This window comes from Saimiri boliviensis, chromosome 1 (genome assembly GCF_048565385.1).
Source record: "Saimiri boliviensis isolate mSaiBol1 chromosome 1, mSaiBol1.pri, whole genome shotgun sequence".
In the NCBI taxonomy this organism is placed as follows: domain Eukaryota; kingdom Metazoa; phylum Chordata; class Mammalia; order Primates; family Cebidae; genus Saimiri; species Saimiri boliviensis.
This window is the reverse complement of record NC_133449.1, coordinates 151113081-151128163: the sequence shown is the minus strand read 5'-3', so window position 1 is coordinate 151128163 and position 15083 is coordinate 151113081. Positions and strand designations below refer to the sequence as shown.

The 15083-nt window shown below is 54.9% G+C and overlaps 2 protein-coding genes and 1 pseudogene across 4 annotated transcripts in view; 1 reads left to right on the top strand and 2 right to left on the bottom strand.

Moving 5' to 3' along the window:
* Positions 1–15083, top strand: part of CHLSN (cholesin) — a 130765-nt gene that overhangs the window by 46011 nt on the left and 69671 nt on the right. The window lies entirely within an intron of this gene.
* On the bottom strand, positions 3935–4909 carry LOC141581767 (uncharacterized; annotated as a pseudogene).
* Positions 4813–9737, bottom strand: GPER1 (G protein-coupled estrogen receptor 1). The gene is made up of 2 exons (XM_003943748.4): positions 9530–9737; positions 4813–6475 (listed from the first exon to the last, which is right to left on the bottom strand). The coding sequence occupies exon 2, from the start codon at positions 6171–6173 to the stop codon at positions 5046–5048; it is 1128 nt and encodes a 375-aa protein (XP_003943797.1). The 5' UTR covers positions 6174–6475; positions 9530–9737; the 3' UTR covers positions 4813–5045.

Below are 15083 nucleotides of genomic sequence, written 5' to 3'. Positions count from 1 at the left end.
TCTGCTATGTGGTGACCTTTCCCCAAACACTAATGAGCCAACTGTGGGGGATGGGGACTCTGCAGTCCCCTGTGTCTCACTGCCCTCTGAGATTCGCCTTCCGTTTGTAACTCTTACCAGCAACAGTCTGCCTCCGAAAACTGCACAGTGATGCTTTTCCAGCTCCTTTACCAGTGAGCACTTTGTTAGAAGCGAGAATCTTCCCATTCATGCATTGGTTCATTTTATTTAAATGACATTTAGGTCTGTTCATTTTTGGAGTGGACTTGTGGACTCCTGATTTTCATGGTCTATCACGATTGTCTCTTCTTACTCATCTTACTGCTCACATTGTCGCAGCTTTGGTGAGGGGAGCCCTGCTCACTGTCTCCTGTGTCCTTCAGGTGTCGCCTGACATGTTGGAGCCTTTCTTGATTCTGTCAGAACTATGTGTCCCGGGCTCATCTTGTCTGTCCCTGCCCCGGCCCAAATCAGCCATTTCTCCCAGAGCCCAGGGCTCTTCTGGAGGATGGCGGTGTTTGGGTCCAGGCCAGGTGCGGGTGGGCCACAGCGATGGAGCTTGGAACAGGTGAGTGTGTGTCTGTGTGTGTTCAAACACATGCACACCGTTGGAGGTGTGCACACACAGACATGTGCCTGTACTTGCATAGTCTGTGCGCTGCTTACTTTAGATGTCTGGGTTAAGCCTTGCCCTCAGCCCTGATCGTTCCCACCGGCTCCCCTCGCCTGCCCTGTCTCCGTCCTCTGCCAGGAGAGCCCCAGCTTCAGGAGGCTCCACGCATTTCCTCGTATGCCCAGTTTACGAATGTCTAGGATGGCCTCAGAATGGCTTCCCATACCACTGCAGAAACACCCTCCTAAGGAGGTTTATTTGTAGTTCTCTGCCCCACCCGCCCCCCAAGACTGCAGGTGAGTGGGCGCATGAGCGTTAGTGACCCCACTGCTGCCGTTTCTCACTGAGTGGGCAATGCAGGGCCTGGGAAGGGCGGGTAGGCTGTGCACTCCCATGAGGTCAAGAGTTAATTATTAAGCACAAAGAGCGATGAAGTCATGTTCACCGCCAACACAGGGGTTTTTCCCATGCTTGCAGTTACATACTCTGGAGCTCTTTATGGGGTTTAAAAAGCACTTATGTATAGGAGAGTTGGGTTACCAGGAAACAACAGAGCAGTTAAGACGCCTTGATTTTATCTTACTGTGCGCCTGCCAAAAATAATTACATTTGCCCTGGCTCCCAGACAAGCGCTGGAGAAGGGCGTGTGTGACCGGTCCGGCGGCACCCGCAGAGTCCCTGCCTGGCCTGCTGATCCCTGTCCCATAGCTCCCAGCTCTCGGATCTCAGGGTCAGGGACTCCAAGGCCCCAGGTCCCAGGCTGGCTCTACCGTGTGGGGGCCTTTCACTCAACCTTGCACCTGCCCTTACTGCAGCCCCATGGCGTGGCTGCTGGGTGCGTGTCGCTCCTGTGACTAGCCTCAGAGCGGTGCTGCCACCAGCTTCGCAGTCGAGAGTCTGCTTCCGGTGGCTAGATGGCAGTGTGTCAGCTCAGTCTGCCCTAAGCCTCGGGGCAAATCCTCGGAAGAGCCCCAGTGGAGGGGAGGTGGCGCAGTGGGGCAGCCTGTCGCTTCCACTCACTCACAGCAGTGTCTGCTGTGGAAGGGAAGGAGCAGGTTTGTTCTGTCCCAGAGATAGAGCAGGGCCCTCATGGAAGCCATGTCTGCAGCAGGGAGGGAAGGATACCACACAGCCCGCACTGTCCCCCGTGGTGTGTTGACATGGAGAAATGAGTGGAGTCCTGCCCCTGGGGCTCTGTTCAGATGCATCCCACCCAGATCTCCTTAGGGAAACCTCCCCCACCGTCCCTGCACTTTCCGAATAGCGGGCTTTAGAGGAAGATGGGCTGGTGACCTTGGGTGACCCCTTGATGCCTGTGGATCCGGCTCCATATGATGTCTGCATGGCGTGCTTTTGCCAGCTAGGCGCCAGGGTTTGCTGAGTGCTACAGACGGGGCAGGACCGTAGGCTCTGGGCCAGGAGAACGTGGCTGGATTCCTGGCTGTGTCACCCACCATTTAAGGTTTCGAGCAGTGATCGACCTTCTGGTACCTCATTGGCATGGCGGGGACATGCTCACCCTGTGGGGCTGCTGTGATGAGCAGGGACCAGACCACACTCTGTGTTGCTCTCCACACAGCCGTCCATGAGAGCTGGAAGTCAGAAACGCTGGGTCTCTAGTCTCTGCATGTTGTAAAGCGTCTGCCCTCGCCGTGTTCATGCTGTGTGGATGGGACTGTGTGTGGGGAGAGCCTGGTGGTGGAGTACCCGTCCCGCCTGCCTTCTGGGACTTGGATGGTCTTTCCCTATCAACAACACTGAGGTCAAAAGGGGGACTCACGTGCATCACGCGCCTTGTAAAGACAGCGCCCTGGCGGAGGTTTCCTGGGGGCTGCTGCCTGGCTGTCCTGGGCATTGCAGTAAGGACATCCCTGGGAGGAGGGCAAATCCCGCCCTTGAAGCTTGGCAGGAGCTCTGGAGCGCAGCCGTCAGGGTGGTGCCTGTGTCCTTTTAGATGGGGTGACGCAGGGCAGCCTCTTGGGGGTCAGAGGGAAGGGTGCTCCGGGCCTGAGTTATGGCTGAAGACACCCACAGTGTTCTGCAGGACTGTGCCACGCGTGAGCCTGGCTTCTGGCTTGGCCACCCCATAGCAATCTCCACTTTCTTGAGACCTACTGGTGTGTGGGAGCTGTCCTGTTCCCAGGCCTCCCTGCGGGGTGTTTGTGGGGAAGGCAACCCTGAGGGAAGTGGGCAGATGCTGTGCCTGCAGGCCACGGTCTGGGCCGAGCGCCCTCTTCCTGAGAGGATCCTGGCACCACAGTGCTGAGGTCATGGAGAATACAGGCTCTTCCCGGCTGAGAGACCCAAATTCTCATGTCCCACGGAGGGGAGGAGAGAGAGGGTTTCCTGGGCTCACTGTGTGGTTCCCTCATGTCCCACAGACAGGAGAGAGAGAGAGACAGAGTTTCCCCTGCCTTATGTCCCACAGACAGGAGGAGAGCGAGAGTTTCCTGGACTCACTGTGTGGCTTCGTCATGTCCCACAGACGGGAGGAGAGAGAGCTGGGGGCTCGCTGTGCGGCTGCGTTTAGGCTTTGGGTGTGCCATATCTGTGAACCGCCTGCTCCCTTTGCAGATGTTTTCTTTAAATTGGCTTGCCTTTTCTTTTCAGTGTATTTGCAAGTCAAACTTTACATCATCGCAAATAAAAAAACAGTATCATGGCTTTAAACGGAATGGAACCGCAAACAGGTGGAGTGAAGGGGTAGAGCGCAGGCGTTCAATCCCGGCCCTCTGTTGGGAGGACCGCTCGTGAGGTTTCCTCCCACTCCCTGCATGGGTTTCTGTGCAGACTGAGCAGCAGGCCCTGGTTCAGGCACACCTTGGTAACATCAGGGACCGCCTGCTGCCAGGTGGGTGAGGCAGGAGGGAGGGGAGCAGTGCCAGGATCAGGCCCCAGCGGTGGGAGGAGGAGCAGGAACCTTCCCAGCTGGCCGCTCCTGGAGCGCCTGGGAACCACAGAGCACTTTGGCCTCACATGCAGCCGAGAGCCTTCTAGAAAGGCAGCTTATGTCGCACAGGCTGCTGAGACATAGGAAAGGCTGAGGCCTGTCTCCTGCATTCATGTGGGGCTCGTCATGGTGCCCAAGCAATGGCAGCAGAAGGGTCAGGACATGGCTTTCTGCACAGCCTAGAAATGCTAGGTTAGGTCCAGTCGGCCAGACCCAGAGGCTGGCCTTGTGAGAATTTTCAGGGCAGCATGAGAGGGCTGTGTTTTCCGTGAGCGGGGAGGGATTCTAGTACGGGAGCTCCCGAGAGCCCCATGCCCACCCCACATCTCACCCCACTTGGCGGACCCCCAAGACAGAGCCTCTGGAAGAATCCACACATGACTGTTTTATTGACAAAGGCCGAGCAGCCCCAGCCTCATCAACTTTTCTTACATTTTATGGGAAGGTTTTTACATCATCACTGCAGTTGTCCCCACTGTTATTTCTGCAAAAGCAAATTTGTCAGCCACACTTGCTGGAGTATTTCATTGTCCTGGCACCCCTTTAACCCACACGGCCGCTCACACAGTCTCTGTCCATGTGAGTGCGGTTGCCATGATGATGTAAACAAGCAGCGGCTGAATGCCTTGGAGAGGTGGCGGGCACTCGGCAGAGGGGCCTTCCTGCTGCCACGGGCCGAGCGCCCAGTGCTTCCTGCAGGCCTGGCGAGGCCACGCAGCACCGCTGCTGCTGTCCTGGAACATGGAGGACGCAGCGGGCACTTGGCAGAGGGGCCTCCCTGCTGCTACGGGCCGAACTCCTGGTGCTCCTTGTGGGCATGGCAAGGCCGCGCAGCGCCGTTGCTGCTGTCCTGGAAGATGGAGGACGCTCAAGTGTGCACCAGAGCAGTGTGTTCGCTTTCCCTCCTTAGCTCAGTGGTGCACTAGCTAGCTAGCTCGCACCTCGTGCATTCCAGACCGCAGGCGCGGAGGGCACACGGCGGCGTGTAGCTCAGCCTGGCCAGTGCCTTGTATCTCCAGCGTCAGCTCTCCGACAGTGGGAGACTTGCTTTAGGGTCACCGTGTCACTAAGTTACTTCATCCACAGCAGCCTCTCTGTGTGGCTTTCGTGGTCAAAGGTGTCAGAATCACTTCCTGTGGCGGCAGGCAGGTTGTGCAGGGAGGAGCTGGGCAACAGACTAGTCACTGCTGGCCTTTGGACCCTGCAGGGCGAGCGTTTTTTGACTGTAGCAATTCTGTGTGAGCACTGCAAAATCAAGAAGGACCTGTCTTGAGGTTTCCTCAGCAGCCTCAGGGGGACCAGGCAAGTGTGACCGTCCCGAGGTCCCAAGAAGCCGGTAGCCACATCTGACTATGACCCTCTCGAGGCCCCAAGGAGCCGGTAGCCACATCTGGCCACAGGACGTGGCTGTGCCTTCTGTCTACCCAGGTGCGTGCAGCTCCTGAGAGTCACACCCCGCTGCTCCTCTGCGGCTGAGGCTGGCTACACGGCACTGCTGAACCTCACATCCGACTGCTCGGTGCTATCCGGAATGACGGCCTTCAGGGCGGCGTGGCAGAAGCGGTTCAGGGCCGGCAAGTTTGTTTTCTGCTCAATGTACAGCCTCAGCTTGTCCCTAAAGGTTTCCCCGAGAAAGCTGTAGATGAGGGGGTTGAGGCAGCTGTTGGAGAACGCCGCCAGGTTGACGATGTGGCCGGTGAGCGGGTGGGCGTGGCGGAAAGACTGCTTGCAGGGAGCGGCCCCGGGCTGTGTCCGTTGCAGGAGGTGCACGCTGATGAAGACGTTCTCTGGCAGCCAGCAGACGAAGAAGACCAGCACCACCGCCAGGATCATGCGGAGCGCCTTCTGCCGCCGCGGCCGCAGCCCACGGTGCCGGTGCGCCCGGACCAGCACCCGGACGATGAGGGAGTAGCAGAGACCAATGATGGCGAAGGGCACAATGAAGCCCAGTGTGACCTCCAGCCACTGCACCTCCCGGACATCCGCGAAACAGAAGCAGGCCTCGTCAGTGTGCTGCAGGTGCACGGCGGTGAAAGGCACCAGCGTGGCCGACACGGACACCATCCAGATCAGGCCGCAGCTTAGCCGCGCATGGTGCTTGGTACGGAACAGGCTGCAGCGCATGGCCCTGGCCAGGGCAAGGTAGCGGTCGAAACTCATCCAGGTGAGGAAGAAGACACTGCTGTACATGTTGACTTGCAGGAAGAGTGACATGAAGGTGCACAGGACGGCGATGTCGTAGTACTGCTCGTGCAGGTTGAAGACCTCGATCAGGGAGTCGGCCACCAGGATGAGGTCCGCCACCGCCAAGTTGATGAAGTACAGGTCGGGGATGGTCATCTTCTCGCGGAAGCTGATGTTCACCACCAGGATCAGGATGTTGCCCACAAAGCCGATGGGGAAGAGGAAGATGGTGTAGAGGCACGAGAGGAAGAGGCCGATCACATACTGCTGGTGCTCTGAGAGCTCGCCCGTCCCATTTGTCAGGGCAGTGCCTAGGAGCGGGTGGGACAGGTTGAGCTCAGGGGAGGTGCTATTCGGGGCTGCTGGCTGCGCGGTGCCTGGGTACATCTCCAGGCCCATGCCCCGGGCTTGGGAAGTCACATCCATGTCTGCGCCGTGCAGCTTTCAAGATTTGCCGAAAGGCTCCCAGAGATCTGTTTCAAACAACGAATCCATCTTTAGAAAGAAACGTGACTCTCCTCGAAGTGAGCCCGGCATTTGTAAGACAGGAAACTCCCCACAAGGAACACCTGTGGCAGTTTGGGTTGGGTTTGTTAATTGCAGAGAGTGGGAAAAACAGATGCTCTGCCCGCTGGCATGGCACGCCTCTTGTGCTCATTCAGTGGGCATCCCTTCGGGTGTTGGCCAACGTGTGCAGTCCTGCATGGAGCTGCTCACTTTCTGGGTACCTGGAGAAGCAACAGAAGAGGACTAAGTCTCATTGAGTGGCCGCAGCTTTGGGACAAAGTCCGGCGCCCCTGGCCGGGTGTCCGTGGAGACTGGGTATATCAGGAGCCTGGGGAGGGCCAGAACTTCAGCTTTGTGAGCTCAGGAGGTGGCTGTGGTTGAGCTGGGGTGGAAGAGTCACCTGTGGGAAGTATGCAGCCTTTTTTCCTACAGGTCCCATGGCCACTTAGCTGCAGCTGGAGGCTGGATGTGAGTCACCCCCACAGGCAGGGGTTTTCTTTCCCTTTATAGCCACAGAGCGGGCCCAGGAAGCAACAGGGGTGTGGGCACAGCAGCCCCAGGAAAACAGTGTTTGTAAGGAGAGGGGAAAATGCATTTCAGCAGCTCATGGAGCAAGAAGTAAGGTCGGAAGGGAAAGCCCAGTGTTCTTGAAAGAGAGTGGGTATGGAAAGCTGGAAATTGGAGCAGAATCTTCTCTTACAATAAAATAGATCACAGAAATTCAGCGGTTTGCTCATGTTGGTTCTATGTTCATATACCAGAAATGAAACTTACTTCTGTAACATAGAATGAAAGGGGTCATTGTTTTGGGAAATATTTAAGTTTTATTCCGCGTTTTAACATATTATTGTAAAACCTAATATATTTTGCAGCGCTGTTTGTAACCTAGGAAGAAACTCTAGGGAGAGACTCCCTCCTCCCAAGCTCTGCTTCTGCAGGGAGAGGAGCGGGCTGTCTCTGCGGCGGTGCCCTGGCTCTGCTGTGGGTGGGGAGGGTCCCGTCACTCGCCCTGTCTCACTGTGCTCTTGGAAATTCTCTATGCTGCAGGCCCCGGGGGTTCTTAGCCTGCGGACACTGGTGGTCTCTGGGGGTGTGGGGGCTGTTGCAGCCAGGGGCATGCTGGTGGGGCCAGGGCAGCCACTCAGCTCCCTACAGTGCATAGGACAGGTGTCCGAGCCCAGCAAAGAATTACCCGGCTCAGATGGCGCTGGTGCCCTGGAGGAAGCCAACACTTCAAAATGGGTTTGAGTTGTGTTTCCTTTGGGAGTTTTCATTTTACCCTTTGAAATCATTAGGAGTTATTGTTTTGATTTTTTTTTTTGTTTGTTTGTTTTGAGATGGAGTCTCACTGTCGCCCAGGCTGAAGTACAGTGGCACAGTCTTGGCTCACTGCAACCTCCACCTCACAGATTAGAGTGATTCTCCTGCCTCAGCCTCCCGAGTAGCCGGGATTACAGGTGTGCACCACCACACCTGGCTAATTTTTTATATTTTTAGTAGACATGGAGTTTCACCGTATTGGCCAGGCCAGTCTCAAGCTCCTGACCTCTAGTGATCTGTCCACCTTGGCCTCCCATAGTGCTGGGATTACAGGTGTGAGCCACTGCACCTGGCTAATTTTTTATGTTTTTAGTAGAGATAGGTTTTGCCATGTTGGCCGGGTTGGTCTCAAACTGCTGCCCTCAAATGATTGGCCCGCCCCGGCCTTCCACAGTGCTGGGATTACAGGTATGAGCCACCACACCCAGCCAGGAGTTATTGTTTTGAAGTGCTGCAAAACCAGACTAGAGATTTATTGACCTATTGCCTGAAAATACCTAAAAAAAAAAAAAGGCTGGCCTGTAATTCCAGCACTTTAGGAGGATGAGATGGGAAGATTGCTCAAGTCCAAGTGTTTGAGATTGAGACCAGCCTGGGCAACATGGCGAGACCCTGTCTCTACTTTAAAAATACAGAGTAGCTGGGCACAGCGGTGCGCGCCTATAGTCTCAGCTACTCAGGAGGCTGAGGTGGGAGGATCACCTGAGCATGGCAGGTTGAGGCTGCAGTGAGCCGAGATTGCACCACAGCACTCTAGCCTAAGCAACTGGAGTGAGATCCCCATCTCAGAAGAGGAGGGTAGGGGAAGACAAGATGAATCCCTGCCTGGGTGTCAGTTATTTTAAAAGTATTCAATAACCGACAGATACAGGTGATGGGGAGGAAGGCGGCAAATCACACTGCCACGTGTGTACCTATGCAGCAATCTTGCGTGTTCTTCACATGTACCGCAAAACCTAAAATGCAATTTTAAAAAAAAGTATCCGATAACCTTCACTTAGCTGTGGCTGATAGATTTTATTTTACTGGTTGTTTTGCAGTCCTGATTCATCTTTAGTAGGTAATAGCATTGAGCAGCATAAATGCCTCTGTTCTCAGGCTCGGTCAGGAAGGTTGAAAGCCTCTGTATTTAATTTCTTAAAAACGGCACAGAGGACTTGGTTTGCTCTTTACATGTAGAAATTTCAGAAAGTATTAGACTGCAGCGTGGCAGGCATTTTAAAGGTGGACAGAGCCCTTAACATATGTTTCTTTTCTTCCCTATCTTTGTTAAATGAACTCCGAGGGAAAAATAAATTGGCCATTCATTTCTTTCCCATGTACGTTGAGTCTTTTGGTCCTTGGTGGACACCGAGAAGACACGGTACCTGGTGTCTCTCTGATGTGTCCTAGTGTCTCATGTGCTCCTGGGTGAGAGGAGCCAAGTGTGCAGCTCCCCGCTGGCCCCGAGGTGGCCATGGAGTTAGGAACAGTCCGAGACTTCACTTCTGATTTCCTCTGCTTATCATAGAAACATAAAGCCACGCTGGAGGCAGCCGTATTAAGTCTGCATCTGTAAAGAGGTGTGTGGCGCTTCCAGGACTGCGGGGTTAGTGAGGGTGACCGAGCGCCACGGTGCAGGGCAGAGCGGGTACCCTCACTTTCCTGAAGTGAGACACGTTCTTGCTAGGATAGAACGTGATGGAATCCTGGGCCCTGCTTTCAGCACCTGTTCAGAGAGGCCAGGCGGGCAAAGCTCCCTGCTGAGAGCATGGGAGCTCACTGGGAGAGGGGTCTGTGCCTTGAGTTTGGGAAGTGGGGTGCGGCTGTCACCAGAGGGTGAGGTGTCAGTGCATGTCTGCATCCAGCTGATCCCATAACAGGACAGTGGCCTGGGTGGCACCACCCCCTGTGTCCCTAGTCAGTGGGGCGGTACCGGCAGACCCCAGAACCCAGAGCCTGAGGCTGAGTCCTACCTGGGTTGCAGCCCCTCCTGTGCTCCTGGGAGCCTCCTCGGTTGATCCCATCAGGCTGGAGGTGCGCTTGGAGCCCGACTGCAGGAACTGTGCTTCTGCCGGACCTGAACCTGCCAAATGCCTGAGCAGGGCTGGAGAGAGGACGAGACCCACCCTGGGAGCTGGAGGGAAGTTTCCCTGCTGGCAGGCGACTCCTCCTCTGAGCCAGTGAGTCTCGCCCCTTGGCACCAGGCTTTATAGGCCCCTCCGCCTGCTCCTCTCTGGCTGGGTTCTGGGAGGCCTCCTCCTCGGAAGGCTATCATTAACCATTTTTTTGCTGGCCCTTTTTCTCCCACACTTTGGCAATCAGCTCAGTTCCACTAGACATGTTTTTATGGAAGTTTCTGGTTTAACTGCTTTTCTTCACCCATGGATACAAACTTTTCTTTAAGTTTGAAGGCATTATAATAGCTATTGTGTGTCCTTTAGGTAATAACCTGTCATCCTGAGTTGAAACAAGCAATATTCTTGTTTTTGCAACTGACCGGCTTCAAGTATGAAATTTCATAATAGCTTAGTAGCATGTGGATGGTACATGGAGAATTTAACTTAGGAATTTCAGACATTTGCAGAAAGGAATGTCAACCCAAGAAACAGCAGGCATATCTGACATGTAAACTAGGAATCCAAGCACGGGTTGAGTATCTGGAAGTCTGAAATCCCGAGTGCCCCGCAACCCAACAGCGTTGGCGCACCATGACGTCACAGGCGGAAACTTCCACACCCGACCTCGTGTGACAGCTTGCAGTCCAGGCTCAGTTAAAAGTTTGTTTTATGCATGAAATTATTTCAAGTAGTTTATAAAGTTACTTTCAGATAATGTATACAAGGTGTGTATGAAACACAAATAAATTTTGTATTTAGCTTTGGTTCTCATCCCCAAGATATCTCATTCTCTACCTGAAGATGTTCCAAAATCTGCAAAAATCTGAAATCCAAAACTGTTCTGGTCCCAAGCATTCAGATGGGGGCCCTCAGCGCATAGTTTTCTAAGTGTTGGTTGAGCCTCAGGCCCCAGTGCCTGCCCTCACTTCAGAAGCCTCCAAACTTACCTGCCCTCCAGCCAATAAGGCCACCAGGGCCACCTCCCTTGCTCATGGTTGTGATTTCACCTCCTCATGCGGCCGAGAATAAACCTCCCTCCCCGATTCCTAGGGCCTCTGAACAGCCTCACGCCACCTCCAAGTGTCCCACCTGCTGGCCATTTGAATTTTACCCACCTCTTGGAGAACTGTGGTCTGCCACCCTGGTGAGGGCAGCCCGCATCCCGCGTGGGCTGGTCAGGCCTAAGGGACCCTCAGCCACTGCCAGCCCTGGCTGAGGGGAGGGTCTTCCTCAGAACTGAACTGCAGCGAATTGCACTCCAACTTCTGTGTGCCATTTCCCTCTGTAATTTTTTGAAGTGGTGAGATTGAATGCTGAGTGATCCTTTGTCCACTGAATGTGAATAATGTGGGCTGCGGCAGCCTGAGGTGCGGGTCAGAGGCTCGCGTGGGCTCCCCCACCCAGGAGAGCTGGTGCAGGCGGGTGAGGTGGGGTGCAGGGCCTCAGGTACACTCGGCCCCTCGGCGGCCTGCCAAGGAGCTTCCTGCTCCGTGATGTGGGAAGCCTGTTGCAGAGGCGCCTCGTGGCATCTGTGCCATACCACTTCAAAGTCTTTCAGAGCATATTTGAGGAAATATACACGTATTTCCTAAACTGAATGCTGTTAAATTTTTAATGGAAAAATACTAACATGGGTTTCTTCCAGCAGTGGCAGTTTGATTACTCTAATATGTCCATTTTTTTATTTGGATGATAAAGAGCTGATTTGCTCTTAGACTATTTTTTTGACCAGCTGTGGAGTCGAGATGATTTCAGCATTAAAAATGCCAGAGACACCATTTTGAAATATGTGAGTCATGAGAAAGTACAGAAATAAATAAATAAAATAAAAACCCAAACCTCGAAATAGCTGAGACATGTCACTTAAAAATAGCTGCTCCCTGCTAGTGTAGACCCAAGGCTTCTGGTCTCTCTGCCTGTCCCAGCAGCCGAGGAAGAGCTTAGCTCCCAAGCTCTCCTCTCACACGCCCTGAGTTTCCTGGAGAGCCTGCCTGGAGTGGCTGACGCACCTGGATTTCATGCTTTCAGGATAGAATCAGCCAGGTCGGGGCCTCTGGGTCTTGGAGCCCAGCCTTCTCCTGTAAGCACTGGGTGGGTGAGTAACTTTCCGGCCATCAAACAGCTGCTAGTATAAGGGACCGGACCAGACTGCAGGGACTCCAGTCAAGACCTACTTAATACATCATGGGTGACAGGATGGGAGGAATCTCATGGGCTGTTTGTAAGGCATAGAGACCTTTTGCCAATTTTTAAATCTGACCTTTTTTTTTTTTTTGAAACAGGGTTTTGCTCTGTTGCCCAGGCCAGAGTGCGGTGACCTGATCTCAGCTCACTGCAGCCTCCACCTCCCAGGCTCAAGCCATCCTCCCACCTCAGCCCCTGAGTAGCTGGGATTACAGATGTGAGACGCCACTCCCAGCTAATTTTTTTTATTTTTATTTTTATTTTTATTTTTGTAGAGATAAGGTCTCACTGTATTCCCATGGCTGGTCTTGAACTCCTGGGCTCAAGTGATCCGCCTGCCTCAGCCTCCTACAGTGTAGAATGTGACACTGAGTTCGTGCCTCCTGGGTGCTGGGGCTCTGTGTGTGTGGTCTCAGGTAACCCTCCCCAGAGCCTGTGAGGCAGGGCTGTCCTCCTGCCTGTCTCACAGATGCAGAAACTAACTGCAGAGGGCTGTGTAACGGCGGCCTCGCAGCTGGCCAGGGGCAGGTCTGGGAGTGGCCAGCTGACTCCAAGCGCATGGTCTCCACCCAACACCAGAGGCGTCCTGGGTCAACAGTCATCTTGTCAGGTACAGATTCCCTTGCTGGACTCGATGTCTTTATGAATTTTTAATAGGTGAACATATTTTGCTGTTCATCCCCAGGATAGAATAAAAGGAAAGAACTTCACAGGGAATTTTATCTGATCATTGCTGATTGAGTTAAATGTGCACAAGGCCAGGTATCGGATAATGCACAGAGGAAAAGACGCACAAAGTAAGGCAGTGAGTGCATCTCGGCTTCAGGAGCCCGCCCGAGGGAACACGCATGCAGGACCCCTTGGCCCTGGCCTTGCACCCCAGCCCTCGCTCACAAAGCCCAGTCCTGGTGCTGAGAGGCCCCAGACGCAGGCCTGCAGTGCCTTCTGGCGCCCCCACTCTGCCTTGCTGACTGACCAAGCACCCACTTCCTGCACTGACTGAGTGCCCCCCTCCTGCAGTGCCCTCCGGTGCCCCCCACTCTGCCCCAGTGACAGACTGAGCCTCCACCTCCTGTGGTGCCTTCCATCGTCCTCCACTCTGCCCCACTGACTGAGCACCCCCAACTCTGCCCCGCTGAGTGAGCACCCCCGTCCTGCAGTGCCTTCCAGCACCCCCACTCTGTCACGCAAACTGGCTGAGCGCCCCCCTCCTGCTCTTTGTCCTATGCCTAGTCCTCTCTGTGGCTTTCGAGGTAGGCAGCAATGCGGGTCCCCCGATTCTGCAGGAGCAGAGCCCTTGGTGAGTTGCCTGCCGCTGTCCAAACAGCCTGGTCTTCAGTGTTGCCAGCTCTGGCCTCGGTTCCTCTTCCTTACCCCACGTTCAACGGCTGTGTGACACTGGGCAACGTCTCTAACCTTCCTTAGCCTCAGTGCCCATCTGTACAGTGGGGATGCGTGAATCCAGACGGTTCTGTGAGACACCACACACCCTTTGTCTCTGCTGGGCAGAGTGACACGTCCCTTCCCGTCATCCCGGTGGCTGCGCCTCGGGCAGGGCTGTCCTCCAGTGCTTTCCCTCACCGACAGAATTGACTGCACTCAGAGACCGTTGTCTACCAGCCCGGCTGCATGACTCCAGCACTGAAGGTGTGTGCAGCCACTGACCCAAGGGGCGTTGATGGTTTTGCAGCTCTCCCAGTGGGGCCCCCTCAGTGGTCATTGGGAGCACTCTGGGCACGTCCTTGGGTTCTCTGGAAGCATTGTGCCAGGGGCAGCTCACAGAAGAGTGGGCAGGGTGGTGCTGGTGGAGCTCGGCCTGCAGGGGGGCCATCCGCCCCCAGGAACATGTGGCGGAATGTTCCAAAAGGAGAGACCAGCCCCTGCGCCTTGTCCCTGCCCCACCTCAGTACCAGGCAGTTCCTCAAGGAGCCTCGGGAGGCTCCTCCCACCCCACCCCAGCCTGATTTTATCTGTTTAAACTTAAGACTTCGTGAGCCCTTTCTTTGGATAAATACAAATGACTCATTGTTTCAGCTCCCAGGAGCTTCCTTCGTTTTCTGCGGGTGCTGGCTCTTCCCCCTGGTGTTCACATGGAACACTGCCCATTCTCTGTGTCCAGATGGCTACAGGATGGGACAGTGGTGGGAGCTGGACACAGGACCAGGGTCACGAAGCACCTACCCTGCCCCCCGGGGTCACCCAGGGGCCATGATATGCCCTGTGGGTGCCTACCCTAGGGGTCATGATGCTCTCTGGGACTCCCACCCCAGGGGCTGTGATGTACTCTGGGGATGTCCACCGTGGGGGCTGTGATGTGTTCTGGGGACACCCACCCTGGGGATTGTGATGCATTCTGGGGGTGCCCACCCTGGGGTCCATGAGATGCTGGGGATGCCCTCCCCAGGGGCTGTGATGCACTCTGGGGGCACCCATCCTGGGGTCTGTGATATGCTTGGGGATGCCCTCCCTGGGGGTCATAATGTGCTCTGGGGGTGCCCACGCGGGGTCTGTCATATGCTTGGGGGCACCCATCCTGGGATCAGTGATAGGTGCGGGGACGCTCTCCCTGGGGGCTGTGATGCGCTCTGGGGTCCTCTGAGGCCCCAGCAATCGGGCCCCCCCATACCCCGACTCTCATCATGAGAGACCGTATTAAATGTTTCGCCTGTTGGCACCCTTAAAAGCTTTTGTTTAAAGAAAGGGTCCCACTGCTGTAAGGAAACTATGTGAGAACCACCCATTTGCATTTCTGTGATTGGATTTCTAAAACAATTCATTCAGCCGAGATACTCAGAAATCGGTTAGGTTGTTCTCCAGCCCCTCAATGCCTCTCCTGCCCTTCCCTAGGGCCAGCCATTTCCCAAGGAGCCCTGGGCACTCGTGGACGCTTGTCACTTCATTTGGTTGTGAAACTAATGAGCCTTGGCATGTCATCGGTGTATTTATAAATGAATGTCGGTGCTCCCTCTGCCCATGAGTCACCTCAGGGAACTGCTCTCCTGCCATAACCAGGAAAACTGAATGTAATAACAGGAACCAACCACTTTCAGACAGTGAGCAGTGCGAGGTTTGATCTCTGAGGTGAGGGAAACCAGCCAGGCCAGGCCTCCCTCCCTGTCCACTGCAGTCTTTGGTTTGCAGCCCAGGTCGGGGGGTTCTGAGCCCACCAGTGTGACCGGCTAGGTTGCAGGGACAGAGGCTGGATTTCCAAGAGGCCGAGGGGGCT

Coding starts and splice junctions, on each gene's coding strand:
- GPER1 (XM_003943748.4), bottom strand. CDS start 6,173: ATGGATGTGACTTCCCAAGCCCGGGGCATGGGCCTGGAGATGTACCCA.